At 35.5% G+C, this 25,796-nt stretch overlaps 1 protein-coding gene across 1 annotated transcript in view; it reads left to right on the top strand.

The window, feature by feature from the left end:
- The window catches only part of ADAMTS6 (ADAM metallopeptidase with thrombospondin type 1 motif 6), a 361,538-nt gene that overhangs the window by 158,735 nt on the left and 177,007 nt on the right, over positions 1-25,796 (top strand). Inside the window, exons 7-8 of the mRNA XM_077117302.1 lie at positions 1,052-1,095; positions 4,582-4,687. Of these exons, the coding sequence (XP_076973417.1) occupies positions 1,052-1,095; positions 4,582-4,687 (150 nt within the window). The remainder of the gene's footprint in view (positions 1-1,051; positions 1,096-4,581; positions 4,688-25,796) is intronic.

The raw sequence follows: 25,796 nt of genomic DNA, 5'->3' as shown, positions 1-25,796 counted from the left end.
GCTGGTTGTGGTATTTGTTTCTTGAAATACATTTGGTCAGTTGATTGATGAATAAGAGTGGAATTAATTATTCACTTTCCCCCCTGGTAATATTGACTAGGTGTTATTTATATTCAAGAAAAGATAACTTTTCCAACTTAGATTTTCCTGTAGTTTTATAATTTTATTTTTTTAATTAAAATATTTTTCTAACCTAAATCTAAAAGATTTCTAACATAAAACATAGTCAAATAAAAACACCTTTTTCACTTAGTTTTTTATTCACATTTTGCAAACTCTAAATACTTTTGGTTTTAAAGATTAGTTCACAAATATATGAATGAGTCATATTGGCTTATTTTAGCATTACAAATGCAATGTATATAAAAGTATGTGGCATTACTTCATGGACTCTATCTTTTTTATCGTTAGAATAAGTCTGAGCAACATTAGGAAAGTTTTCTATTGAGCAATTTGTATATCTGTTTGTAAATACACTTAAAATATTTGCATTTCTAGGCAGGCTAATTGCTAGTACACAACTAGAGAAAATATGTGATAATTTTTTCCCCATTGCTACATTATTCTAACTTAATTTTTTTAAACAAGAACTTGTGTTAGAGTTGAAGGAATTTCAAATGGTGCTGATAAGCTCAAAATTATAACATGCTGTCTTTGGCAATAACAAGGAAAAATTCCAGTAGTTCCAATTAGAGTGGGAATAAAGAATCACTCATTTGCATTTTGTAGAAGCAGTAGCAATCTTCAGACAAGCTATTCTAGTTTCAAAATAGAATGGTAGAAGTTTTATGGAGGTTGTGATTACAAAAATCCATTTTAACCTTTCTTACTGGCAGGTGTCCCATTGGCTAGCAGCCAGAGGCTGTGAGTGTAGGGCAGCCAATGTGTCCTCTAGAGTGCTGGAAGTGCCGACACTCCAGCTGGCTGTTCCTAATTGCACTGATTGTGGTCTGATGAGCAGAGCTCCAAGAAAGAAATCTAATGAATATACAAAAATAGTTTACAAATTTGATCAGATTACAAATTGCATCTCTCTTTTTTTCCTCCTTAGATATGATATCTGCACTTATAAAAATAAGCCCTGTGGAACACTAGGTAAGTTGTTATCACAACAAGATTATATTTTTTGTGTGCCTCCAAAATTATTTGTTTGTAAAAATATATCTGTAGCATTCTAGAATTTATAAAGTCGCATTTACAGATACTAATTTTTTATTGTTTGAAAATTAACTGCAAATGTAGTAGATCAAATTAATTATGCAACTAATTACTTTAAGAAACAAGTGCTTTTTTTCTTTAATAGATTCTTTAGTGTGACAGAGGCCTTTTACAGACTCAAAAATTAGGCAACTGAGGGTGAATTCTCCAGTTTCTCTCTGCAAAGTCTCAATTTTTATATCTATGCAAAAATAATAATTATGAAAGTCTTCCTATGTTCCTCAAAAAAAGATTTCAGGGAGATCAAATTAAAGTAGAGGTGGGAGAAAAGGTGTTACCCAACTTTCTGGAAAGTTCAATGAAACATCTCTTCAGAGATTAAAAATCCTCTTGATGTTTTACTTGCTTTCCTAGCTTCTCCCACCCCGATTCCTTGGGCTAAAGAGGGAATCCATTTAGCCAGTGCCAAGTAGGAAAGTTTGCTGGTAAAAAAGCATAGCTGCAGAAAATCTCTTTGCTGTGAGAGCTCACTTCAAAAATATTTTCTTTTTAGTGTTTTAGATTAACAGGACCAGCATAATCCAATAGAGAGGGCTCTGAATTGGAAACTAACAATTGCCTTTGGCAGTTTCAATCTATCACCTTGTATAGCTTATTTGAGTTTATCTATAAAGTAGGAATGATTTGCCCATGTGCCACAGAGATATTGTTAAAATCACATATGGCAGAAAATATAAAGCTGTTTTGTAAAGAAGGTACTATAAAAAAAACTGGTATTATTTTAAAGTGGAAATTATCTATACTGTTTTACTCCTGTTTACTGTTCACATTCTATAAGCATTTACTGAGTATAATAGATTCGGTAGATAGTAAGCCTCAAAACAGGAGCATATTTAAGCTAGAGCTTACATTTTTTTAGTGGGAACATGCATGTATGCGTATATCTTCTATACAGGTAAATATATACATATATGCACACATACAATTCTGCTTTTTATGGATAGATTATTTACATTGAGATATATATATCCTTCATTGTGACATTAGCAATATCACGGCCTTGTAATTTTGTTGTCATTACTGTATAAGGAGATTTTAGATATTTCCTTACCCTTGCCCCCTTTTCTTTTTTCCAAGTAATCTGTTTCAACTTGGATAGTTTACTATTTTTAGAATAAATGCATAATAATTGGGTACATGTCAATGAATTTTCAAGCTCAGTATAAATTAGTTTTCAAATTATAAACCATTATAAATTGGTTTTTACACTCTGTTGACTTTCATATGTGGAAAATTATCGGTAGAATTGATAAAGTTACCACTTTTTGATTTGTTATTCTGGTAATTTTAATGTTGTTTTTTTATACTGATTCTTCCATATATTCTCTTGCTTAGTACCCCTGATGACCATTCGTAGCATTGCTGAGTAGATTGAAGGGTGCAAACTCTGGCCATCAAACTGAGAAAATCTAAATGACTCAAATAGTAATCAAACCCCTATTAACACAATCCCACATAAAAACTTTGACACCTTTGATTTTATAGGGATACAGAAAATGATGGGGGACTGTGAAAATACATTAGCATTTAAAGTACTCTTTCATTTTGGCTAAGATTAGTTCTTCCTTAAAATTTTCTTTAAGTAGAGCTAACAATTATATATCAAACACCAGCGGTAATTCTATGATTGCAAATGTGCTTTGGGGAGTCATTGGAATTCTCAATAAAAAATACTCACATGGCATATACCAAAGAAAAGCTAACCAGTGGACAATATATCTTGGGAAATATGAAAAATAACAATTTAACAATAATTATTCTTAGTAATTCTGTTTTTACTATATTTCGTAAAGTCCAAAACACAAAAGATGTTCACGTAGTGTGGCTTCGCTCTTCCTATCTGATGGGCAGCATTGAACCCCAGTAGCTTAAAGTTAGACAATGAAAGATCTTTTACTGCATTTTTTTAAATTCACTCTCTCCTTGGAGTTTGGTATGTCATTTATTAAATATTTCTGATTAAGAACAAAATTTAGGTCATCTTGCCCCATCTGGTCTTCTTTTTACTTCCTCTTTTCTGCATTTGAGTGAATGAAGGGGCAGCACATGGGGGTCAACAGTATTTACAACAACTCTGTGAGGCTGAAATCAATCCCTTCCCTACCCTCCGCTCTCCTACAAAATATAGTAGGAAAAGGAAACACTCCATTGGTAAATCTAACACTAATCTGATCTCTATTCCATTGTGGTTATGTTGGGAAATATAGAGAAAGACCATTTCTGGAGCTTTCCTTTAGTAAAAATTGAATAGCTTTTATTGTTCTGAATTAGCAAACAGGGAAATTGTACTTAGCCCAGAACATTGCTTATTGCAGTTAATATTCACTAAATTGAATTGAAATCACTTTGGTGGAAAGGTGATTATTAATATTTGGATCAAGATAATACACAACTAACATAGAAAATCCTTTTCCTACTATTCTATTCTTTCGATTTCTTTTAAATAACTTCCAGTTTCTGTAAGTTAGGTACAATTTGTTGTCTGTTTCCTTATAAAGGATAACATTTTTTAATTGCACAAGAATTCTTTTTTTTTCTAAGCATTTAAAAAAAAATTCTGTACTAGTTTACAGAGGATCATATTTTTTTAGAAGTAAATACTAAAGCTTCTACATACTAAGATTCCCAAGGGAAGAATACCTTGAGTAACAACGTTTCCCTAGAATCAACGAATTAACACCATAGTCTTTGCTTTATTAGGAGAACTAATACATTGAGGAGGGATGGGAGAGAGGGGCTCTGCAGTGAATGTGTGAATGAGTTCCCTCCCATTAAAATGCTTAAAGAAATTCTTGAATCACCAACAGAACTAAGTTGAGATTAAAAGAATGCAAAAGCCTCCCATCTTTAGCAGTTCTTTTTCTCTTTTGAATCATTCATTTTTGTTTTTATAAAAATGTCATTTTAAAAAACCATTGGGATTCCCTTTTTTGGGGGTAATGAGAAAGTTGCTTGTATATTTTTATGAACCCACTAAATTTAAACAGATCTCTTTAGAAAAATAATGTGGATATATTTTGCTTTCTGCAGCCTAAAGAATGTTAAAATAGAAATGCTTTCTTGAATTCCCTCTTCTGGCTCAAGTTACTAGGTGGTCCCAAGTTACCAGAAGTAAAATTTATAAATCTAACCCCTAGTCTAGACATTTTCCAGCACTGACTGCAGTTCAAAAAATATTAATGTCTAGCCGGCAAAGTGAAATTCCCCCCAGTGATTTTGCAAATGACTAGAAAGTTAACCTTTTGCCAACTGCTCCTTCTGTGCATGGAGGTTATTAAAAAGAATCCAGGCATTTATAAGTACGGGTTTTTAAAGACTGAAACACCTTGGCCTGACCCTTTCTGTCTCCTTCTGTTTATTCAGGCTTGGCCTCTGTGGCTGGAATGTGTGAGCCTGAAAGGAGCTGCAGCATAAATGAAGACATTGGCCTAGGTTCAGCTTTTACCATTGCACATGAGATTGGTCACAAGTGAGTGAGTTTAAGAAAATCAAAATAAATTTTAGAACTCCACTCTTTTGAACAACTAGTAACTACTGTGTGGGGTGCCTGTGTTCAACCATATTTCAAAGGAGAATGCTATCCTGTACATGGCAGCATTTTGGGTATTAAGGTAAATTATACTAAGAAGTAGAAACTTGTTAAATAATTTTTTTGATTCAGTGATTAGCATCATCAGTGGTGAATGTACCATACTTAAGTTTCGTTATATAAATTTGAAATGGTTTGCTTTAGCATGGTCCCCACACTCAATTTCTAATGAAGTCAATTGTTTAAAATATCTTTTTTTTCTCCTCAAGCAACAGTACTACATATTTCTAAATCATCATTGACACCACTAACATAAAATGTACTTTGGTTTTTCACTCCAATGCAGCTTTTAACATACCTTTTCCAGGCATAAAGTCTTTGCAACCATTACTATGTAATTTGTGTTTTCAAGTGCACATGAATATCACTGAAAACAAACAAGCAAACAACAACTGATGTTAACAAGTGTAGTGAGATATCATCTTCACTTCTTTTTAGGAGAAACGAGTTTTGTCTTAGTTTTAAATAAATCTATGCCAATGGAAATCCATCCTATGATGTTTTTTCCCACTCCTGAATCAGAATAGAAATCTTTCTTTATTTCAAACAGTAGGTAACAGTAAATGTAAAACCCTGTACATGTGGAGGTAGAGAGATTGGAAAATTGTTTCCCTGTTTCAAACATTTGTATTCCTAAAACTGAAAGCTGACTTGTCTTTAGTCAATTTTGAAAGTGATTATGATATTCTTATAAAGGTAAAAACTAAACAAATCAACCTCCAGTTCACTAACAGATTAAGTTCTTTATCAGGAAGCCCCCTTCACTAAAATAGAAACTATTAACGATTAGCAAATGGTATATCTGGCTAATTTGAAAATGAGAGAGAACAGAAAAAGAATACTTTCAGCCTTCTTAGCTAAAACAAGCAGCCTGTTTGCAAGAACCCTGACATTTCAATGATTTAATTTGATTAAGTTTTACAAAATGGATGGAGGGAAAAAGAACAAATGGAAACGAATGTTTGTTATGTACCCACCTCAGAGGTAATCTCTGAGATAAATATGTGGGGTTTTTTTCTAATTGGAAAGTAAAATTAGGTTAGTCTGTTGCATTATCTTAAAAAGTACAATTCAAAGTTCATGAAATTGGTACCAATTTATATGTAAATTCAAGTAACCACCAAATTTCAAATTTGATTTGATTCAGACACAGGAAAAATCAGTATTACACTTTAATGAATTTTGAAATATATTGGTATTCTAGTTTCCATTGTATTAAACAGCAACAGAACAAAGGGAAAAAACTTTCTTAACTAGGCAGTTTATCTTCAACTCACATAAAAATTTGAATCATTAATGACTGTCATAACCTTATGCAACCAGACTGAAGTTAATAGGGTCTGTTAAATTCAATTAAATTAAAAAGTTAGGGTAAGTAACATACAGTGGGTGAATAACATGTATATGAGAGCACTATTACCTCACACAGTCACAGGTTATTCATTGTCCACACATACAAATCTTATTCTTATATGTACTATGCACTTAAATAACTGAGGTGAAAGTTTGTCTCTGTATCTTTTTTGTTTTGTTTTGCTTTTTGCATGGGTAGGCACTGGGAATCACACCTGGGTCTCTGGCATGGCAGGCGAGAACTCTGCCACTGAGCCACTGTGGTCTGCTCTGTCTCTGTTACCTTTTTTTAAGATACTAACTGGGGTACCTCTCAGGCTTCCTATTAGACGTAACTGTCCAGGTTTTTCTTGGCTTTGGGGGTAATTCCTTTGATATCTTCCTAAAATGAGTGGTTTGCACTTTGTATGAAAGAATTGTAGAAGCAAAGTAGAGTAACACTCTAGTTTTTCCTTAGAGTGATGTTTATCTCACAGTTAATTCTGTTTGAAACTGTGTGTGTTATAAAGGGGTTGAGTGGGGTAGCTGCACAAAATCCTTAGATTGAGAGGTAAAAGAAATGCTTCCATACAAAAATGTTTTGTAATAGTTACGTCCCCCCACCTCGCCCCCACCATTCTTTAACTTTCTTTCCATGTCTTCTTGATTACTATGTTCCTATTCTTCTATTCTCCTTTTCCCAGACAATCAGGCAGGATATGTTTAATCCACTGCTTTTTTTTTTTTTTTAATTTTTTTAATTTTATTTTTTTAAATACCAAAAAACACCAAACAAACGCAAACATTCCCATTTTGATCATTCTGTTCTACATATATAATCAGTAATTCACAGTATCATCACATAGTTGCATATTCATCATCATGATCATTTCTTGGTACATTTGCATCTATTCAGAAAAAGAAATAAAACGAAAACAGCAAAAAAAATTTATACATGCCATACCCGTTACCCCTCCCTTTCATTTATCAGTAGCATTTCAAACTAAATTTATTTTAACATCTGTTCCCCCTATTATTTATTTTTATTCCATATGTTCTACTCATCTGTTGACAAGGTAGATAAAAGGAGCATCAGATACAAAGTTTTCATAATCACACAGTCACATTGTGAAAGCTATATCATTATACAATCATCTTCAAGAAACATGGCTATTGGAACACAGCTCTACATTTTCAGGTAGTTCCCTCCAGCCTCTCCATTACATCTTGAATAACAAGATGATATCTACTTGATGTATAAGAATAACCTCCAGGATAACCTCTCGACTCTGTTTGGAATTTCTCAGCCATTGACACCTTGTCTCATTTCCCTCTTCCCCTTTTTGGTCGAGAAGATTTTCTCAATCCCTTGATGCTAAGTCTCAGCTCATTCTAGGGTTTTTCTCAATCTCTTGATGCTGAGTCTCAGCTCATTCCAAGATGTCTGTCCCACGTTGCCAGGAAGGTCCACACCCCTGGGAGTCATGTCCCACATAGAGAGGGGTAGGGTGGTGAGACTGCTCGTCGTGTTGGCTGGAGAGAGAGGCCACATCTGAGCAACAAAAGAGGCTCTCTTGGGGGTGACTCTTAGGCCTAAATTTTAAGTAGACTTGACCTATCCTTTGTGGGGTTAAGTTTCATATGAACAAACCCCAAGACTGGGGGCTTAGCCTATAGCTTTGGTTGTCCACACTGCTTGTGAGAATGTCAAGAATTCAACTTGGGGAAGTTGAATTTCTCCCTGTTTTCACCACTCCCCGAAGGGGACCTTGTAAATATTTTTCCATTCACTGTTCAAATCACTGTGTAACCCATTACTTTTTAAAATGCTAAATCATTATTTGGTCAGTTAGGGCAAAGCTGTTTCTAGGATGAAGATTCCTTAAGGTTTTGCTCTAAGAAATTTAGCTAATTGACTCTAGCACAACTCATGTCATCATACAATTAGGGATCTCTATTTTTCCTGAAACAAGACAATAGCATGGTAAACATAAATCAAGTATACTGAATTTTTTGCAGTACTTGCCCTTTATACAATGGATATTAAGTGATGTGATGATATCATCAGATTCATTACAACAAAGAATGGTATTTGACCATGAATTACTGAGATAGAATCCCAAGTGGGTTATACTCTGAATATTATTCTAATTCTCTTTAAATTAGGCAGAGTGGCCTTGAGCCCAATGTCTACTTGTATAGGAATAAAACATCCATTTCACAGCTGTGGGGGAACTTTTTCTGTGGCTAGACCTTGGTGACCACTTAATTTCTCTCTGTTTGTGAAAACAAAAAATTACTTTTCTTGTTAAATGAAAAATTGGAGTTTATGCTATATGTAAGACATCTAATTTTCATATAGGGTATAAACCCAAGGCATTTGATAAATTATTACAGGAAAGAATGTTCTTTGAAATACTATTATTTTAATTAATTATGTACTTGTCCTAGGTTTCAGAAATTATAAAAACCACAATGTTGACGAAGGGTATCAAAAATTCAAACAGACGTCTAGTAAATTGAGGGAGCTATTTAATAAATCCAAACTGTATAAGAACAGTCCTGAGAACAAGTCTTTAAAATATTAATATTTTTAGGGATGCATATTTAAGTATGTAGGAGTGAAATGACCACATGTCTGGTTTGCTTTAAAAAGAAAAGAGAAAAAGGAAAAGATGAAGCAAGTGTAGCTACATCTTAAATTTTAGAATCTCGACGATGTGTATGAAGGTGCACTATACCATTCTCTCTACTGTGTTATTTGTTTAGATTTTTCACACATAAGAATAGGTTTTAGATATGACTGAACCCATTTGTTAATTAATAGTGGTTATGAACTATAACTCTGATTTTAAGAGCATCCTAAGAAATATCAAAGCTACATGGAAAGCTGTAGGAATATATTGGCCTTGCTTTCGGAAATATCAATGTTTCATCTTACCTATAGGGATGTACTTTGTATAGAATATTGGTTAGAAGCTGAGTTTTTTTAAAAAGGAGAAATGTGCAAAGCTTCAGGGTAAAATTGTAAATTAGATTACGTGTGTTAAGAATCACCAGCCACTGTTCTCTTGCATCTTAACCTCGTTGCTCTTGCTGGAAGTACTTAAGTGTCTTTACATGCTTGATCAATGCTGTGGTTTCATAAAGGAAGGCGAATAAACATACTCTCACTAAGGTATTTGAGACTTAATATGTTTGCTTTCCCATGGACATATTTAAAAATATTATTTAGTTATAATTTATATAAAATGAGGATAGCAACATTTCCATTACCTGAGAAAAAAAAACCAAAACCTTTGTATGCCTCTTCACAGTCAGTCTCCACCTTCCTCCCAGAGGACCTTGGTCCCAAACAACCGCTCACCTACTTTCTCTCATTATAAAATTAGACTTTACTTTTCTGTAGTTTTCTATTAATGGAATTATACAGTGTGCATTCTTTTGTGTCTAGCTTCTTTTCCCCAGCATGCTTTTGAAATTCATATATATTGTGCATATCTATAGTTCTTCCCCCCCCCCCCCCCAAATTGTATTCCATGCCACACTATCACTTGTTATATAACCCAGTTGGACGATTGGGTTGTTTCTAGTTTGGGGCTATTACGAATAGAACTGCTATCAACATTCATGGATTTGTATGGACATGTGCTTTCATTTTTCTGGGTTGGCATTGCTGGCAATATGGTAAGTGTTAGTTTAATTTTTTAAAACATTTTTTACTGTAAAATATATATGCAAAAAACAATACATTTCAAAAGTACATTGTAACAGGTAGTTATAGAACAGAGTTCAGAGTTTGTATGAGTTAAAGTTTTATAATTTGAGGTTTTTCTTTCTAGCTGCTCAAAGACATTGGAGACTGAAAAAAATATCAATACAGCCATACTCATTTGTTAAATCCTATCTTCTCTAATTCCTCCTCCTTTTATCCTTCTCCCAATCTTTAGCGGTATCTGAGCTATCCCCATTCTAACTTTTTCATGTTGGAAAGGGGTGTCAATAATATGGGAAAGGGGGATAGAACTAATTGATGTTCTTGGAGAGTCTGGCCCCTCTGGGTTTCAGGACTTCAGACCTGACCTAGGAACCCATCGGAAAGTTGTAGGTTTCTGGAAAGTAGTCTTAATGTATGAAACTTTTGTAGGATCTTAAATAGAACCCTAGACGTTCTTTAATGTTAATAGGAATTGTTTTGTTTGGGGTTTGGCAAACCATGGTAATTAGCAATAAATAGCTGAAGCTTGTGTAAAAATAGTCTCCAGAATAGCCTTTTGACTCTATTTGAACTCTCTTAGCCACTGATACCTTATTATGTTGCATTTCTTTTTCCCCTTTTGGTCAGGAAGGCAGTCAATCCCATGGTGCCAAGGCCAGGCTCATCCCGAAGAGTCATGTCCCACGTCGGCAGGGAGACTTTCATCCCTGATGTTATGTCCTGTGTAGGGGAAAGGGTAGTGATTTTCCTTGCAGAGTTGGGCTTGAGAGAGAGCGAGAGCCCACATCTGAGCAACAGAAGAGGTTTTCTGTAAGTAACTCCGGAATAATTATAGGTAGGCTTAGTTTCTCTGCTACAGAATAAGCTTCACAAGAGCAAATCTCAGGATCAAGGGCTTGGCCTCTTGTCTTGGGAGTCCCTAATGTTTGAGACAGTATAGGGCTTTCCGCAGAAGGTTAAATAGTTCCATATTTTTTCTTTTGTTCCTCAAGAAACTTTGCCAATACTTTTTAATTATCTATCCAATATAGTGTGCGATGTATCAGATATTACATTAACCTATCCAGAGTTACAAGTCCTCATTCCACTTCTGACCTCCATGTGTTTGGGTTGTTTAAATGAGCTATCCAGACAGGTAAAGCTAGATTGTGTGCTACAGCAGATTTAGGTTTTGGACAAAACAAACCTCTCTTCCTTTGGTCTCATACATACGTGAAGTTATAAAATACAGACAATGTCCTCGTTACCCCTGTATTTTGATTTACCTTAGTCCCTACTGATAGGCCTTGTTCTTATCTTTGATTGAAACCAGATCTCTTTTTCATTAGTTGAACTTTATAATAAATAAACAAACCATTTTTCAAAGTGGCTGTACCATTTTGCATTCCCAACATCAGTGCATGAGGATTCTGGTTATATCAGGTCCTCGCCAGCATTTGTTATTGTCACTCTGTTACTTGTGTTCCATATTCTTAGTGGTGTCTTATAAAGAATAGCATTTAAAACTTCTGATGACGTTTAATTTTCCATTTTTTTCTTTCATGGTTTGTGTTTTTTGTGTCCTATCAAAGAAAGCTTTGCTTCCCCGTGGTTATAAAGATTTTCTATGTTGCCAAGTAGTTGTTTTACAGTTTTAGCTCTGATATATTTAGATCTGTGATTTTGAGTTAATTTTTATGTATGGTGAAAGGCAAGTGATGAAGTTCAGTTTTTAAATATAACTATTCAGATATTCTAGCACAATTTGTTAAAAAAAAGTCTTCTTAATTCTGTTCCATTGATCGATGTAGCTATCCTTATGCCATTACCATACAGTCTTGATTATTGTAGTTTTAGAATAAATCTTGAAATACAAGACTGCAATTCATCCAAAATTGGAGGCTTTATTTCTTCAAAAATTTGTTTGGCTATTTTCTTTTCTTTGCATTTCCGTGTAAACTTTAAAGTTGCTTTGCTTATTCTATGAAAAATTCTCCTGGGATTTTGATTGGAATTGCATTGAATCCATAAATCAATTTGGAGGAAAATTAAAATCTTAGCAATATTGTGTCCACTGATTTCTCTCAGCAATATTTTTTATTTTTCCTGTACAGATCTGGAATATGTTTTATTAAATTTACCCCTAAGTATTCCATGTTTTTTAGTGCTATTGTAGATGTTTTTAAAAATAATTTCGATTTCTAATTGCTGGTTTCTGGTATGTAAAAAAAAACAAAACAAAACAATTGCATTTTTTATATTGGTCTTCTTCTATCCTGTGACCTTAAACACACTTATTAGTACTTGTAGAATTTTTTAAATAGATATTGTGGAACATTTTAGGATATTCTTCATCCATGAACATGACATCTATAAATAGGCACAGTTTCATTTCTTCCTTCCAATTTACAAGCTTCCTTCCAATTTACTGTTTTTTTACCTTTTTCTTGACTTATATTGGCTAGGCCCTTCAGTATAATGTTGAAAGGAAGTGGTGAAAAGTAGTCGTCATTGCCTCATTCTCAGTCTTGAGAAAACGTTCACCGTTAAGTATGATATTAGCAGCACATTTCTCATGTCCTTTATCAAATTGAAGAAATACCTTCTATTTCTAGTTTATGGAGAGTTTTTGTCATGAAAGAGTTCTGGATTTTGTCAAATGCTCTTTCTGCATCTATTAAAATGATCATGTGGTTTTTGTCCTTTATTCTAGACTGTATTCCATTAATTGATTTCGGGTCATTAAAACCAATTTTGCATTCCTGAAATAAACCTCACTTGCTGTTAGTGTACTACCCTTTTGATAAATTGCTTAATTTTATGTGCTAAAATTTTGTCCTGGGTGTTTGTTTATGTTCTTGAGGGATACTGGTTTGTAGTTTTCTTATAATGCCTTTGTCTAGTTCTTTTTTTTAGTACATATTATAACATTGTATTTTTAGTATGAAACGTATAAATATGCATTAGTCAGTCTTTTGCTTATCAGTATGTTTTACAGAGGGAATGGTAAATGTTGGTAAATCCAAGTCAGTTGGATGAAGGTCAGTTTAAAGATTTTTTGCAGCATGTCAGAATATTAACCATGGTTATTTCGATGCTATGGTTCCAAAAGTTTTTAAATGTTATGTATCTTAAAAAGGCATTGTGAAATGCTACTTTGTTTAGAGGATACACATTGTAAAAACTAGGTAGCAGTAAATTTCTCTAGAGCATAATGTGGTATGCCTTCAGACTTTAAAAAAAACTCACCTATGTACAGAAAATATTTCTCCAGTTCACCATGGCTCTGATGGTGGCCAGGCATTTTGGTCTTAGGTTAGGAAAGCCTTTTGCTACACACTTGGCTCTTATTGCCAATTTAGTATGCTATCCTTCCTCCCCTCCCCCTCCTTTCCTTCCTCCCTCTCTTTCTCCCTTCCTGCCTGCCTTTCTTCTTTCTTCCCTCCCACCACCATTCACCCTCCCCTCCAATCATTCTTACTTCATCAAACTCAGAATGTTTTCTAGTCCTGGGGGGAATCTCCCTAATCTTACCTGTGTGGCTTTTAAAACTTGGCTTTTCTCACTGTTCCTGCAGGCGCATAGGGTTAATGGTTTTGCGTAGCTGTTCTGCGTCATCTTGGATGTCTGAATTTCAGTGAAACATAGCAATAATGGATGTGACTCAGGAAACAACAACTAATATAGAGCCTGGCATAGAATAAGTACTCTACAAATGATTTTTCAATGAATGAACTAAAGGTCTTCTGGCTTGCTAAGTGTACTTATCAAGTGTACTATACTGTACACTATATAGTAGAAGAATATTTCTTCTTATTATTATTCTCTATTCTCCCCAAGAATTTTCAATGCCGTGGATATCTGTGTATTTGCTTATATACTGGGGCCTTTTGGAGGGCCACCAGCCATTGTAACATCTCAGATTTTGTTTGCATCTTTCCCACCCGAAAACCAAATATGGTCCTTTGGGATTAACCCTACTATAGTAGCCAGTAATGTTGTGTGTTAGAGGAGTCCACAACATCTTCTGATGTTCACTGTCAGTGTGTAAAGGGGGTTGCCTATTCCAGCATGTTTATTTTCTGTTACCATTCTTTGAAGGTGTTGGACAAAAAAATATCCAGAATAAATAAGCTGACATAAACTATAAATGACATCTGTATAGAGTCTTAAATTGCTTAGTGAGTCATACCAATGCCTCATTGGTAGTTTTCTTACCAATTTTAAATTAATATTATACTGAACACAATCATAACACTGAGAGTTTTGATATAGTATTTAAACAGTTTTTTGTGAATGGTGGTTTTGTGGTTCTTATCACTGTTAATGATTTGACTTCATTATGTCTTTGGTTACATTTTTTTTTTCACTTTACATAGTATGGTACCTTTGTTACAGTTAATGAAACAATATTATTAAATTATACTATGAACTGTAATTCATGCTTTACATTAGGGTTTACTGTTTGTTTTGTACTGCCCTATGGTTTTTTAAAAAATTTTATTTTAGCAATATATATACATCCTAAAATTTACCCTTTTAAACATAGTCAGATGTCTCATCACATTCACAATGCTGTGCTACCGTCACCACCAAGCCAAACCACCATCCATAACCAAACCTTTTCCATCAACCCACATAGAAATTCTGTACCAATTACACTTCACTCTCCATACGCTATTCCCAACCCTATCTCTGGTTGACCTGTATTCTGGTTTCTGATTCTATGAATTTGCTTACCTAATTATTTCATATCAATGGGATCATACAATATTTGACTTTTTATTTCTGGATTATTTCACTCAACATGATCTCTCCAGGGTTAATCCATGTTGTCATATGTATCAGAATTTCATTCATTCACATAGCCAAATAATATTCCATTGCATTTATCTGCCACATTTTGTTTATCATTCATATGTTGATGGACACTTGGGTTGCTTCTGACTCTGAGCTATTTTGAATGTCACCATGAACATTGGTGTGCAAATATTTGTTCTAGTCCCTGCTTTCATTTCTTTTGCTGCCTAAAAGATAAGCTCTGGAAGGGTGAGCCAGAGATGAGTGCCTGATAGATTGGCACGAACATACAGGAACCCCAATATGTGCGTAGGAGTTGCTTTGCTCCCTCCCAAACAGGGTGGAGCACATGTTGGTTCCACATCATGCCAGTGACTAGCAAGGGGGAGGGACTAGCGAGGCACCTGAAGCTTCTTCTATTGTTTTTAAAGCTGTATTTTCTTGATTTGGTACTTACCGAGTTGCTGCAACCCTTTAACTGACATCTGGAATTTTGAGGGAGATGTTTCTGTCAGTTTTTACTAGTTGTTCAAAGATTCTGTAGAGGATTGGTACCTTGGATCATCTTGGTCAACCAGAGGTTTCTTTGGTTAATGTTTAGTAAAAAAGAGGCAATGTGATGAAGTTGAAAACATGTTCAATTAGATATCAGAAAAATTTAAGTTCTAGTATAAGAAGAGATCATTCCAAATCCATTACTGTTGAGTATAAGTGAATAGTAGTGGGCGAAAGAGTAGAGTTGGAGGTGAAAGAAGGAAAGGCACCAGTAGCACTATTCAGAACAGTGACCTTAGGTAGGTCATTTTTCTTCTCTGAACTTGTTTATTGCTCTATAAAATGTGAGTATTGGACTACATCTCTTAAGATCCTTCTACCTTTAGCATCTATCAGTTGTTTAAATGCAAATGTGCCTATATTTAAGATGATTTGTCTCTTGATGAAATGGATAAATTTAGGATGACAATCACCATTTAAAATTATTCTCCTTTTGAGGGAGTAATTTCAGCATTGTGGTTACTTAAATATTTTATTCTTCTAATGTATTGCAAATAGAATTAATTTGACAGGGAACTCTCAGGGTAAGTCTTTTAGTCAATATAATGTGTCTATAGATTTAAAGGTCCACAAGTTCTTACCGTCATAAAGTAAAGTGAGCCAACCCATCTCCATTTCAGGGATGTATTTTGCAGAAACACAAATGTCTTCACATGTAACTTTTAATCAGCATTTTAAAAAAATATATAACTCCATAGTACTCTGTTCTAAGACAAAAACAACTTCATGCAAGATTTCATTTTAATATAAGGCTATACTATTTCCATCTGTATTTTAGTCACTTTGATTTTATTTAGGCATAGTCTGAAATTAAGCCCCTACAGGTATTGTGTCTTTTTTTTTAATATGTACATTCCTCTTTATTTAATACAACAAACATGTAACACATGCAAAAAAAAAAACACTCATGGACTTCCTGGAAGATGGCGGCTTAGTAAGACGCGCGGATCTTAGTTTCTTCTCCAGGACACCTACTAGGGGAGTACAAACGATACAGAAAGCGCCCAAAGCCACAACAGAGATAAAAAAGACAGCGTACCCCATCCTGGAACGGCTGGCTGGCTGAGAGAAGCAGCTCGGGTGAGATCGCCGAGGCGCGCGGGCCTTACCGGGCGGGGTGGCAAGCGGCCGGAGTTACTCCCTTCCCCCTTCCCGGGCCGGCTGGGAGAATTGGAGAGGTGGTCCCCTGAAACCAAGGCGACTGGTGCCCACACCACGCGCAGCCCCCGGACCAACTGAGAGAATTGGATCGGAAACCCCCAGGCCGCGGAGAACGGTGACCCCGTGACTCCCGGGGAACGTGCACTCTCTCGGGCGGGCCGCTGCCGCTGGCGCCCTCCCGCCACGCTTGTTGCCCAGGGCCGACTAGGAAATTCGGACGGGCTCTTTCCCTGGCTGCGGCGACCAGCAACCCTCCCTGCGTTCGGTCCCCGGGCCGGCTCAAGCCGCTTCAGCTAGCGAACCCCTAGGACGGCGAGAGTTTTCCAAAGTTTAAGGTCCCACAGCACCTTTTACTGGTGGGACCCGCAGACAAACATGTGCCACGAGCGCCACCTACTGGGCAGGATAAGAAAAACAGAACCCAGAGATTTCACAGAAAAATATTACAACCTTGCTGGGTCCAACACCAAGAGAAATCTGAATAAATGCCCAGACGCCAGCAGCAGAAGATAACTGTCCACGCTCAAAAGATTGAGAATATGGCTCAGTCAAAGGAACAAACCAATAGCTCAAATGAGACACAAGAGCTGAGACAACTAATGCTGAATATACGAACAGAAATGGAAAACCTCTTCAAAAACGAAATCGATAAATTGAGGGAGGACATGAAGAGGACATGGGCTGAACATAAAGAAGAAATAGAAAAACTGAAAAAACAAATCGCAGAACTTATGGAAGTGAAGGATAAAGTAGCAAACATAGAAAAAATAATGGATAGCTACAATGATAGATTTAAAGAGACAGAAGATAGAATTAGTGATTTGGAGGATGGAACATCTGAATTCCAAAAAGAAACAGAAACTATCGGGAAAAGAATGGAAAAATTTGAACAGGGTATCAGGGAACTCAAGGACAATATGAACCGCACAAATATACGTGTTGTGGGTGTCCCAGAAGGAGAAGAGAAGGGAAAAGGAGGAGAAAAACTAATGGAAGAAATTATCACTGAAAATTTCCCAACTCTTATGAAAGACATAAAATTACAGATCCAAGAAGTGCAGCGCACCCCAAAGAGATTAGACCCAAATAGGCGTTCTCCAAGACACTTACTAGTTAGAATGTCAGAGGTCAAAGAGAAAGAGAAGATCTTGAAAGCAGCAAGAGAAAAACAATCCATTACATACAAGGGAAACCCAATAAGACTTTGTGTAGATTTCTCAGCAGAAACCATGGAAGCTAGAAGACAGTGGGATGATATATTTAAAATACTAAAAGAGAAAAACTGCCAACCAAGACTCCTATATCCAGCAAAATTATCCTTCAAAAATGAGGGAGAAATTAAAACATTCTCAGACAAAAAGTCACTGAAAGAATTTGTGACCAAGAGACCAGCTCTGCAAGAAATACTAAAGGGAGCACTAGAGTCAGATACAAAAAGACAGAAGAGAGAGATATGGAAAAGAGTGTAGAAAGAAGGAAAATCAGATATGATATATATAATACAAAAGGCAAAATGTTAGAGGAAAATATTATCCAAACAGTAATAACACTAAATGTCAATGGACTGAATTCCCCAATCAAAAGACATAGATTGGCAGAATGGATTAAAAAACAGGATCCTTCGATATGCTGTCTACAGGAAACACATCTTAGACCCAAAGATAAACATAGGTTGAAAGTGAAAGGTTGGGAAAAGATATTTCATGCAAATAACAACCAGAAAAGAGCAGGAGTGGCTATACTAATATCCAACAAATTAGACTTCAAATGTAAAACAGTTAAAAGAGACAAAGAAGGACACTATCTACTAATAAAAGGAACAATTAAACAAGAAGACATAACAATCATAAATATTTACGCACCGAATCAGAATGCCCCAAAATACGTGAGGAATATACTGCAAACACTGAAAAGGGAAATAGACTCATATACCATAATAGTTGGAGACTTCAACTCACCACTCTCATCAAGGGACAGAACATCTAGACAGAGGATCAACAAAGAAATAGAGAATCTGAATATTACTATAAATGAACTAGACTTAATAGACATTTATAGGACATTACATCCCACAACAGCAGGATACACCTTTTTCTCAAGTGCTCATGGATCATTCTCAAAGATAGACCATATGCTGGGTCACAAAGCAAGTCTTAACAAATTTAAAAAGATTGAAATCTTGCACAACACTTTCTCGGACCATAAAGGAATGATGTTGGAAATCAATAATAGGCAGAGTGCCAGAAAATTCACAAATACGTGGAGGCTCAACAACACACTCCTAAACAACGACTGGGTCAAAGAAGAAATTGCAAGAGAAATTAGCAAATACCTCGAGGCGAATGAAAATGAAAACACAACATATCAAAACTTATGGGACGCAGCAAAGGCAGTGCTAAGAGGGAAATTTATTGCTCTAAATGCCTATATCAGAAAAGAAGAAAAGGCAAAAATTCAGGAATTAACTATCCATTTGGAAGAACTGGAGAAAGAACAGCAAGCTAACCCCAAAGCAAGCAACAGGAAAGAAATAACAAAGATTAGAGCACAAATAAATGAAATTGAAAACATGAAAACAATAGAGAAAATCAATAAGGCCAGAAGTTGGTTCTATGAGAAAATCAATAAGATTGATGGGCCCTTAGCAAGATTGACAAAAAGAAGAAGAGAGAGGATGCAAATAAATAAGATCAGAAATGGAAGAGGAGACATAACTACTGACCTCAGAGAAATAAAGGAGGTAATAACAGGATACTATGAACAACTTTACGCTAATAAATACAACAATCTAGAGGAAATGGACGGGTTCCTGGAAAGACATGAACAACCAACTTTGACTCAAGAAGACATAGATGACCTCAACAAACCAATCACAAGTAAAGAAATTGAATTAGTCATTCAAAAGCTTCCTAAAAAGAAAAGTCCAGGACCAGATGGCTTCACATGTGAATTCTACCAAACGTTCCAGAAAGAATTAGTACCAATTCTCTTCAAACTCTTCAAAAAAATCGAAGTGGAGGGAAAACTACCTAATTCATTCTATGAAGCCAACATCACCCTCATACCAAAACCAGGCAAAGATATTACAAAAAAAGAAAACTACAGACCAATCTCTCTAATGAATACAGATGCAAAAATCCTCAATAAAATTCTAGCAAATCGTATCCAACAACACATTAAAAGAATTATACATCATGACCAAGTAGGATTCATCCCAGGTATGCAAGGATGGTTCAACATAAGAAAATCAATTAATGTAATACACCATATCAACAAATCAAAGCAGAAAAATCACATGATCATCTCAATTGATGCAGAGAAGGCATTCGACAAGATTCAACATCCTTTCCTGTTGAAAACACTTCAAAAGATAGGAATACAAGGGAACTTCCTTAAAATGATAGAGGGAATATATGAAAAACCCACAGCTAATATCATCCTCAATGGGGAAAAATTGAAAACTTTCCCCCTAAGATCAGGAACAAGACAAGGATGTCCACTATCACCACTATTATTCAACATCGTGTTGGAGGTTCTAGCCAGAGCAATTAGACAAGAAAAAGAAATACAAGGCATCAAAATTGGAAAGGAAGAAGTAAAACTATCACTGTTTGCAGACGATATGATACTATACGTCGAAAACCCGGAAAAATCCACAACAAAACTACTAGAGCTAATAAATGAGTACAGCAAAGTAGCAGGTTACAAGATCAACGTTCAAAAATCTGTAGCATTTCTATACACTAATAATGAACAAGCTGAGGGGGAAATCAAGAAACGAATCCCATTTACAATTGCAACTAAAAGAATAAAATACCTAGGAATAAATTTAACTAAAGAGACAAAAAACCTATATAAAGAAAACTACAAAAAACTGCTAAAAGAAATCACAGAAGACCTAAATAGATGGAAGGGCATACCGTGTTCATGGATTGGAAGACTAAATATAGTTAAGATGTCAATCCTACCTAAATTGATTTACAGATTCAATGCAATACCAATCAAAATCCCAACAACTTATTTTTCAGAATTAGAAAAACCAATAAGCAAATTTATCTGGAAGGGCAGGGTGCCCCGAATTGCTAAAAACATCTTGAGGAAAAAAAACGAAGCTGGAGGTCGCGCGCTGCCTGACTTTAAGGCATATTATGAAGCCACAGTGGTCAAAACAGCATGGTATTGGCATAAAGATAGATATATCGACCAATGGAATCGAATAGAGTGCTCAGATATAGACCCTCTCATCTATGGACATTTGATCTTTGATAAGGCAGTCAAGCCAACTCACCTGGGACAGAACAGTCTCTTCAATAAATGGTGCCTAGAGAACTGGATATCCATATGCAAAAGAATGAAAGAAGACCCATATCTCACACCCTATACAAAAGTTAACTCAAAATGGATCAAAGATCTAAACATTAGGTCTAAGACCATAAAACAGTTAGAGGAAAATGTTGGGAGATATCTTATGGATCTTACAACTGGAGGTGGTTTTATGGACCTTAAACCTAAAGCAAGAGCACTGAAGAAGGAAATAAATAAATGGGAACTCCTCAAAATTAAACACTTTTGTGCATCAAAGAACTTCATCAAGAAAGTAGAAAGACAGCCTTCACAATGGGAGACAATATTTGGAAATGATATATCAGATAAAGGTCTAGTATCCAGAATTTATAAAGAGATTGTTCATCTCAACAACAAAAAGACAGCCAACCCAATTACAAAATGGGAAAAAGACTTGAACAGACACCTCTCAGAAGAGGAAATACGGATGGCCAAGAGGCACATGAAGAGATGCTCAATGTCCCTGGCCATTAGAGAAATGCAAATCAAAACCACAATGAGATATCATCTCACACCCACCAGAATGGCCATTATCAACAAAACAGAAAATGACAAGTGCTGGAGAGGATGCGGAGAAAGAGGCACACTTATCCACTGTTGGTGGGAATGTCAAAGGGTGCAACCACTGTGGAAGGCAGTTTGGCGGTTCCTCAAAAAGCTGAATATAGAATTGCCGTACGACCCAGCAATACCATTGCTAGGTATCTACTCAAAGGACTTAAGGGCAAAGACACAAACGGACATTTGCACACCAATGTTTATAGCAGCGTTATTTACAATTGCAAAGAGATGGAAACAGCCAAAATCTCCATCAACATAAGAGTGGCTAAACAAACTGTGGTATATACATACGATGGAATATTATGCAGCTTTAAGACAAGATAAACTTATGAAGCATGTAATAACATGGATGGACCTAGAGAATATTATGCTGAGTGAATCCAGCCAAAAACTAAAGGACAAATACTGTATGGTCCCACTGATGTGAACGGACATTCGAGAATAAACTTGAAATATGTCATTGGTAACAGAGTTCAGCAGGAGTTAGAAACAGGGTAAGACAATGGGTAATTGAAGCTGAAGGGATACAGACTGTGCAACAGGACTAGATACAAAAACTCAAAAATGGACAGCACAATAATACCTAATTGTAAAGTAATCATGTTAAAACACTGAATGAAGCTGCATCTGAGCTATAGGTTTTTGTTTTGTTTTGTGTTGTTTTGTTTTGATTTTACTATTATTACTTTTATTTTTTTCTCTATATTAACATTCTATATCTTTTTCGGTTATGTTGCTAGTTCTTCTAAACCAATGCAAATGTACTAAGAAATGATGATCATGCATGTATGTGATGATGTTAAGAATTAATGATTGCATGTGTAGAATGGTATGATCTCTAAATGTTGGGTTAATTTCTTTTTTTCCGTTAATTTAAAAAAAAAAAAAAAAGAGAAGGGATAATTGGAGATGAAGGGATACAGACTGTACAACGGGACTGGATATAAAAACTCAGAAATGGACAGCACAATACTACCCAATTGTAATGCAATTATGTTAAAACACTGAATGAAGCTGCATGTGAGGTATAGGTTTTTTGTTTTTGTTTTTTTTGGTTTTTTTTCTTTCTATTATTGTTTTAATTCTTATTCTGTTGTCTTTTTATTTCTTTTTCTAAATCGATGCAAATGTACTAAGAAATGATGAATATGCAACTATGTGATGTTATTAAGAATTACTGATTGTACATGTAGATTGGAATGATTTCTAATTGTTTTGTTAATTCTTTTTTTAATTAATAAAAAAAAAAAACTGACTTATGCCTGAAATAAATGGATCATCCTCTAGAAAAAAAACAAAAAAAAAAAAACAAAACAAAAAAAAAAAGAAAAAACACTCATGTAAAAGGCCCTTGTGTCTTATAAAGTCTTATTTTACCCTTTGTTACTCTATTTAATATTACCTATAATACCTTTCTTTCTGCACCATTTAGAACTCTTTCTGTATGTTCCCACATTCTTCACAGACAGTTTCTCCACCTTATTGCTTTCAGAGCCCATAATTCTTTCTTTTGTGCTTTTAATACTAATGTACATTCAATAGAGGGTATCACACAATACCCGAGACTGGATTTAGTAACTCCTCCCACCCCCAGTGTTGCCAGGAGTCTTTCCTTGCCTTCTCATGAAATCCTCTTCTTTTCTGAGGTTTGTGTCACTGCACCAAAGTTTGTTCTGATTTGGTGTTGGCATCTTTTTCTGGCTTGCTGCCATGTGGTGTACTAGTATTCCTCAAGAATTTTGACCTTAACCTGATAGTTGTCTTTTCCATATCACTTTTTGCCATCATTTTGGGCAGCCCATACATCTAACATTTTGGACTCAGAGTTCCTTCTCATAGCTACCAGATCTGTTCTTCTTTAATATACATTTGTGGTGGTCTGAAGCTGTATATACCCCAGATAAACATGTTCTTAAATCTAATCCATTTCTATGGGTGTAAACCCATTATTAGGATCTTTGAACTCTTAATACTTCCATGTACATTTCCTAAGAACAAGGATATTCATTTGTGTAATCACCTTAAGTGCAGTTATCAAGTTCAAGGAATTTAACATTGATGTGTGTTTATAATCTATTTTCCAATTTTTTTGTATGTCACAATAATGTTCTCTTGAGCCTCTTCTCCAGTCTTAGATCCACCTGGGATCATGTATTGCATTTAATTGTCATTATCTGTTCAGTTGAAGTCTTCATCCCTCCCTCCCTCCCCCCCTTCCCTCCTTCCATTGTGGAAACATATATATACAGCATAAGGTTTCTCATGTCGGCCCCTCACAAGCAACCATTAAGTGTGATCACATACATTCACTATGTTGTGGTGACTTCACCACCTTCCATTACTAAAACTTTCCCATCTCTCCAAACAGAAACCCTACACCCATCATGCATTAACTACCCATTCTCCCGTCCCCTGTCCCTAGCCACCTGTACTCTTAATTTTGTCTGCGTGAACTTTGCAAATTCTCCAGTATTTCCTTTGTGGTTACCATGGGCTTAAATTTAACATTTTAATTCTATTACAATCTTGTTTGCTTTGATATCAACTTAACTTTAATGATATACACAAACTATGTTCCTGTACCCTCCATCCTCCCACTTTTATGTTGTTCTTGTCACAGATTACATGTTTATATTTTATGAGTCCAAAATCACTAATTTATTATTACCTTTTATGCATTTGCCTCTTATATCCTATAGGAAGTAAAAAGTGGAGTTACAGACCAAAAATATAATAATATTGATATTTATATTCCCACAGGTCATCACTTTTAGTGGAGAACTGTATTTCTTCCTGTGGCTTTGATCTATTGTCTGTTGTCCTTTCTTTTCAACTTTCAGAACTCTCGTTAGCATCTCTGGTAGGGCTGGTCTAGTGATGAATTCCTTCAGCTTTTGTTTATTGGGGATGTAAGTATCTTTTGATGAGGCTACTTCAGTTAAGATGAGACCTTCCTCATTCAGGAAGGGGCTTAATCTTCTTACTTGAGTCTAAAGCAAACTTGAACCTGATTATTAGCTGACTGATTCCAAAACAGGAACAGCTTCTATGAAGGGGAATTTAATACATTACAAGTTTGCAGTTCTAAGCCTGTGGAAATGTTCAAGCTAAAAGGCACTTAGGGAAAGATACCTTAACTCAATGAAGGCTTCTGCATCTACAACACCTCTGTCAGCTGGGAAGGTACACAGGTCTGTTGCTCCTGGGCTCCATTCTTTCAGCTTCTGCTCCTGTGGAGATTCCTCACTTTGCTTCTCCAGGGCTGGCTTTCATCTCTTGGCTTCCCTTGGCTCTTTCCAGGTTCTGGCTTGCTTAACATCTCATGGCAATGTCTGCTGGGCTCCAAGCGTCTCCAAACATGTGTGTCTCTGTTCCCCACGTGTCCGCAACAGTGTCAGCTCTGCTGTGAAGTTTCTGTCGGCTCTGAGGCTTCTGTCGCTTCTCTAGGCTCTGTTCTTTCTTTCTGATAGTTGTCTTTTCCATATCACTTTTTGCCATCATTTTGGGCAGCCCATACATCTAACATTTTGGACTCAGATTTCCTTCTCATAGCTACCAGATCTGTTCTGAGATATTTGCATTCTGACCACAACGTATTATTTGATCTCTCATATACTTATTCAAGCTTTACTTGTTCTTTAACTTCATTGAGATGACTGCTTTTTTTTTAATTTTTAAACTTTGTAATAACAAATACACAACTAAAAATGTCCTTTTAAACCATATTTAAGTTTGCAATTCGCTAGTATTAATTATATTCACAATGCTGTATTACTAGTACCGATATCTATTACTGCTACTTTTTTCATCACCTGAAACAGAAACTCTTCACCCATTAAGCTATAGTACCATCTTCCTGCCACACCTACCTGGCCCCTGGTAACCTATAAACTATTATCTGTCTCTATGAAGTTTGCTTCTTATAAGTGAGAGCATGCAATATTTGTCTTTTTGTGTCTAGGCTATTTTACTCTACATGATGATGACTTGAATTTTTGTGCACCAGAATTTCCTTACTTTTCATGGCTGTATAGTATTCCATTGACCATATATCCCACATTTTGTTTATCCATCATCAGTTAATGGATACTTCCAACTTCTGGCCATTTTGAATAATGCTTCTATGAACATTGATGTACCAATATCTGTTCAAGTTCAAGTCTCTTCCTTCAATTCTTTTGGGTATATACCTAGAAATGGGATTGCTGGGTCATATGATAATTCTATTTTCAACTTTCTCTGGAACCACTGAACTGATTTCCATTGTGATGTACCATTCTATAGCGCCACCACCATCCTCACCAACACTTTGTTTTTTTAATAATAGCCATTCTAGTAGGTGTCATGTGCTATCTCATTGTAGTTTTGATTTATAGTTCCCTCATGACTAATGATGTAGAACATCCTTTCATGTGCTTATTGCCACTTTTATGTCTTCTTTAGAAAAATGTCCATTCAGTTGCTTTACCCATTTTTTAATTGGCCTATTTGTCTTTTTTTGTTGTTGCTGCTGTATTGTAGCAGTTCTTAATATAATCT

This window comes from Tamandua tetradactyla, chromosome 9 (assembly GCF_023851605.1).
Source record: "Tamandua tetradactyla isolate mTamTet1 chromosome 9, mTamTet1.pri, whole genome shotgun sequence".
Classification (NCBI taxonomy): domain Eukaryota; kingdom Metazoa; phylum Chordata; class Mammalia; order Pilosa; family Myrmecophagidae; genus Tamandua; species Tamandua tetradactyla.
The sequence above is the reverse complement of the archived record's forward strand: the minus strand, read 5'-3'. Positions and strand labels throughout refer to the sequence as shown.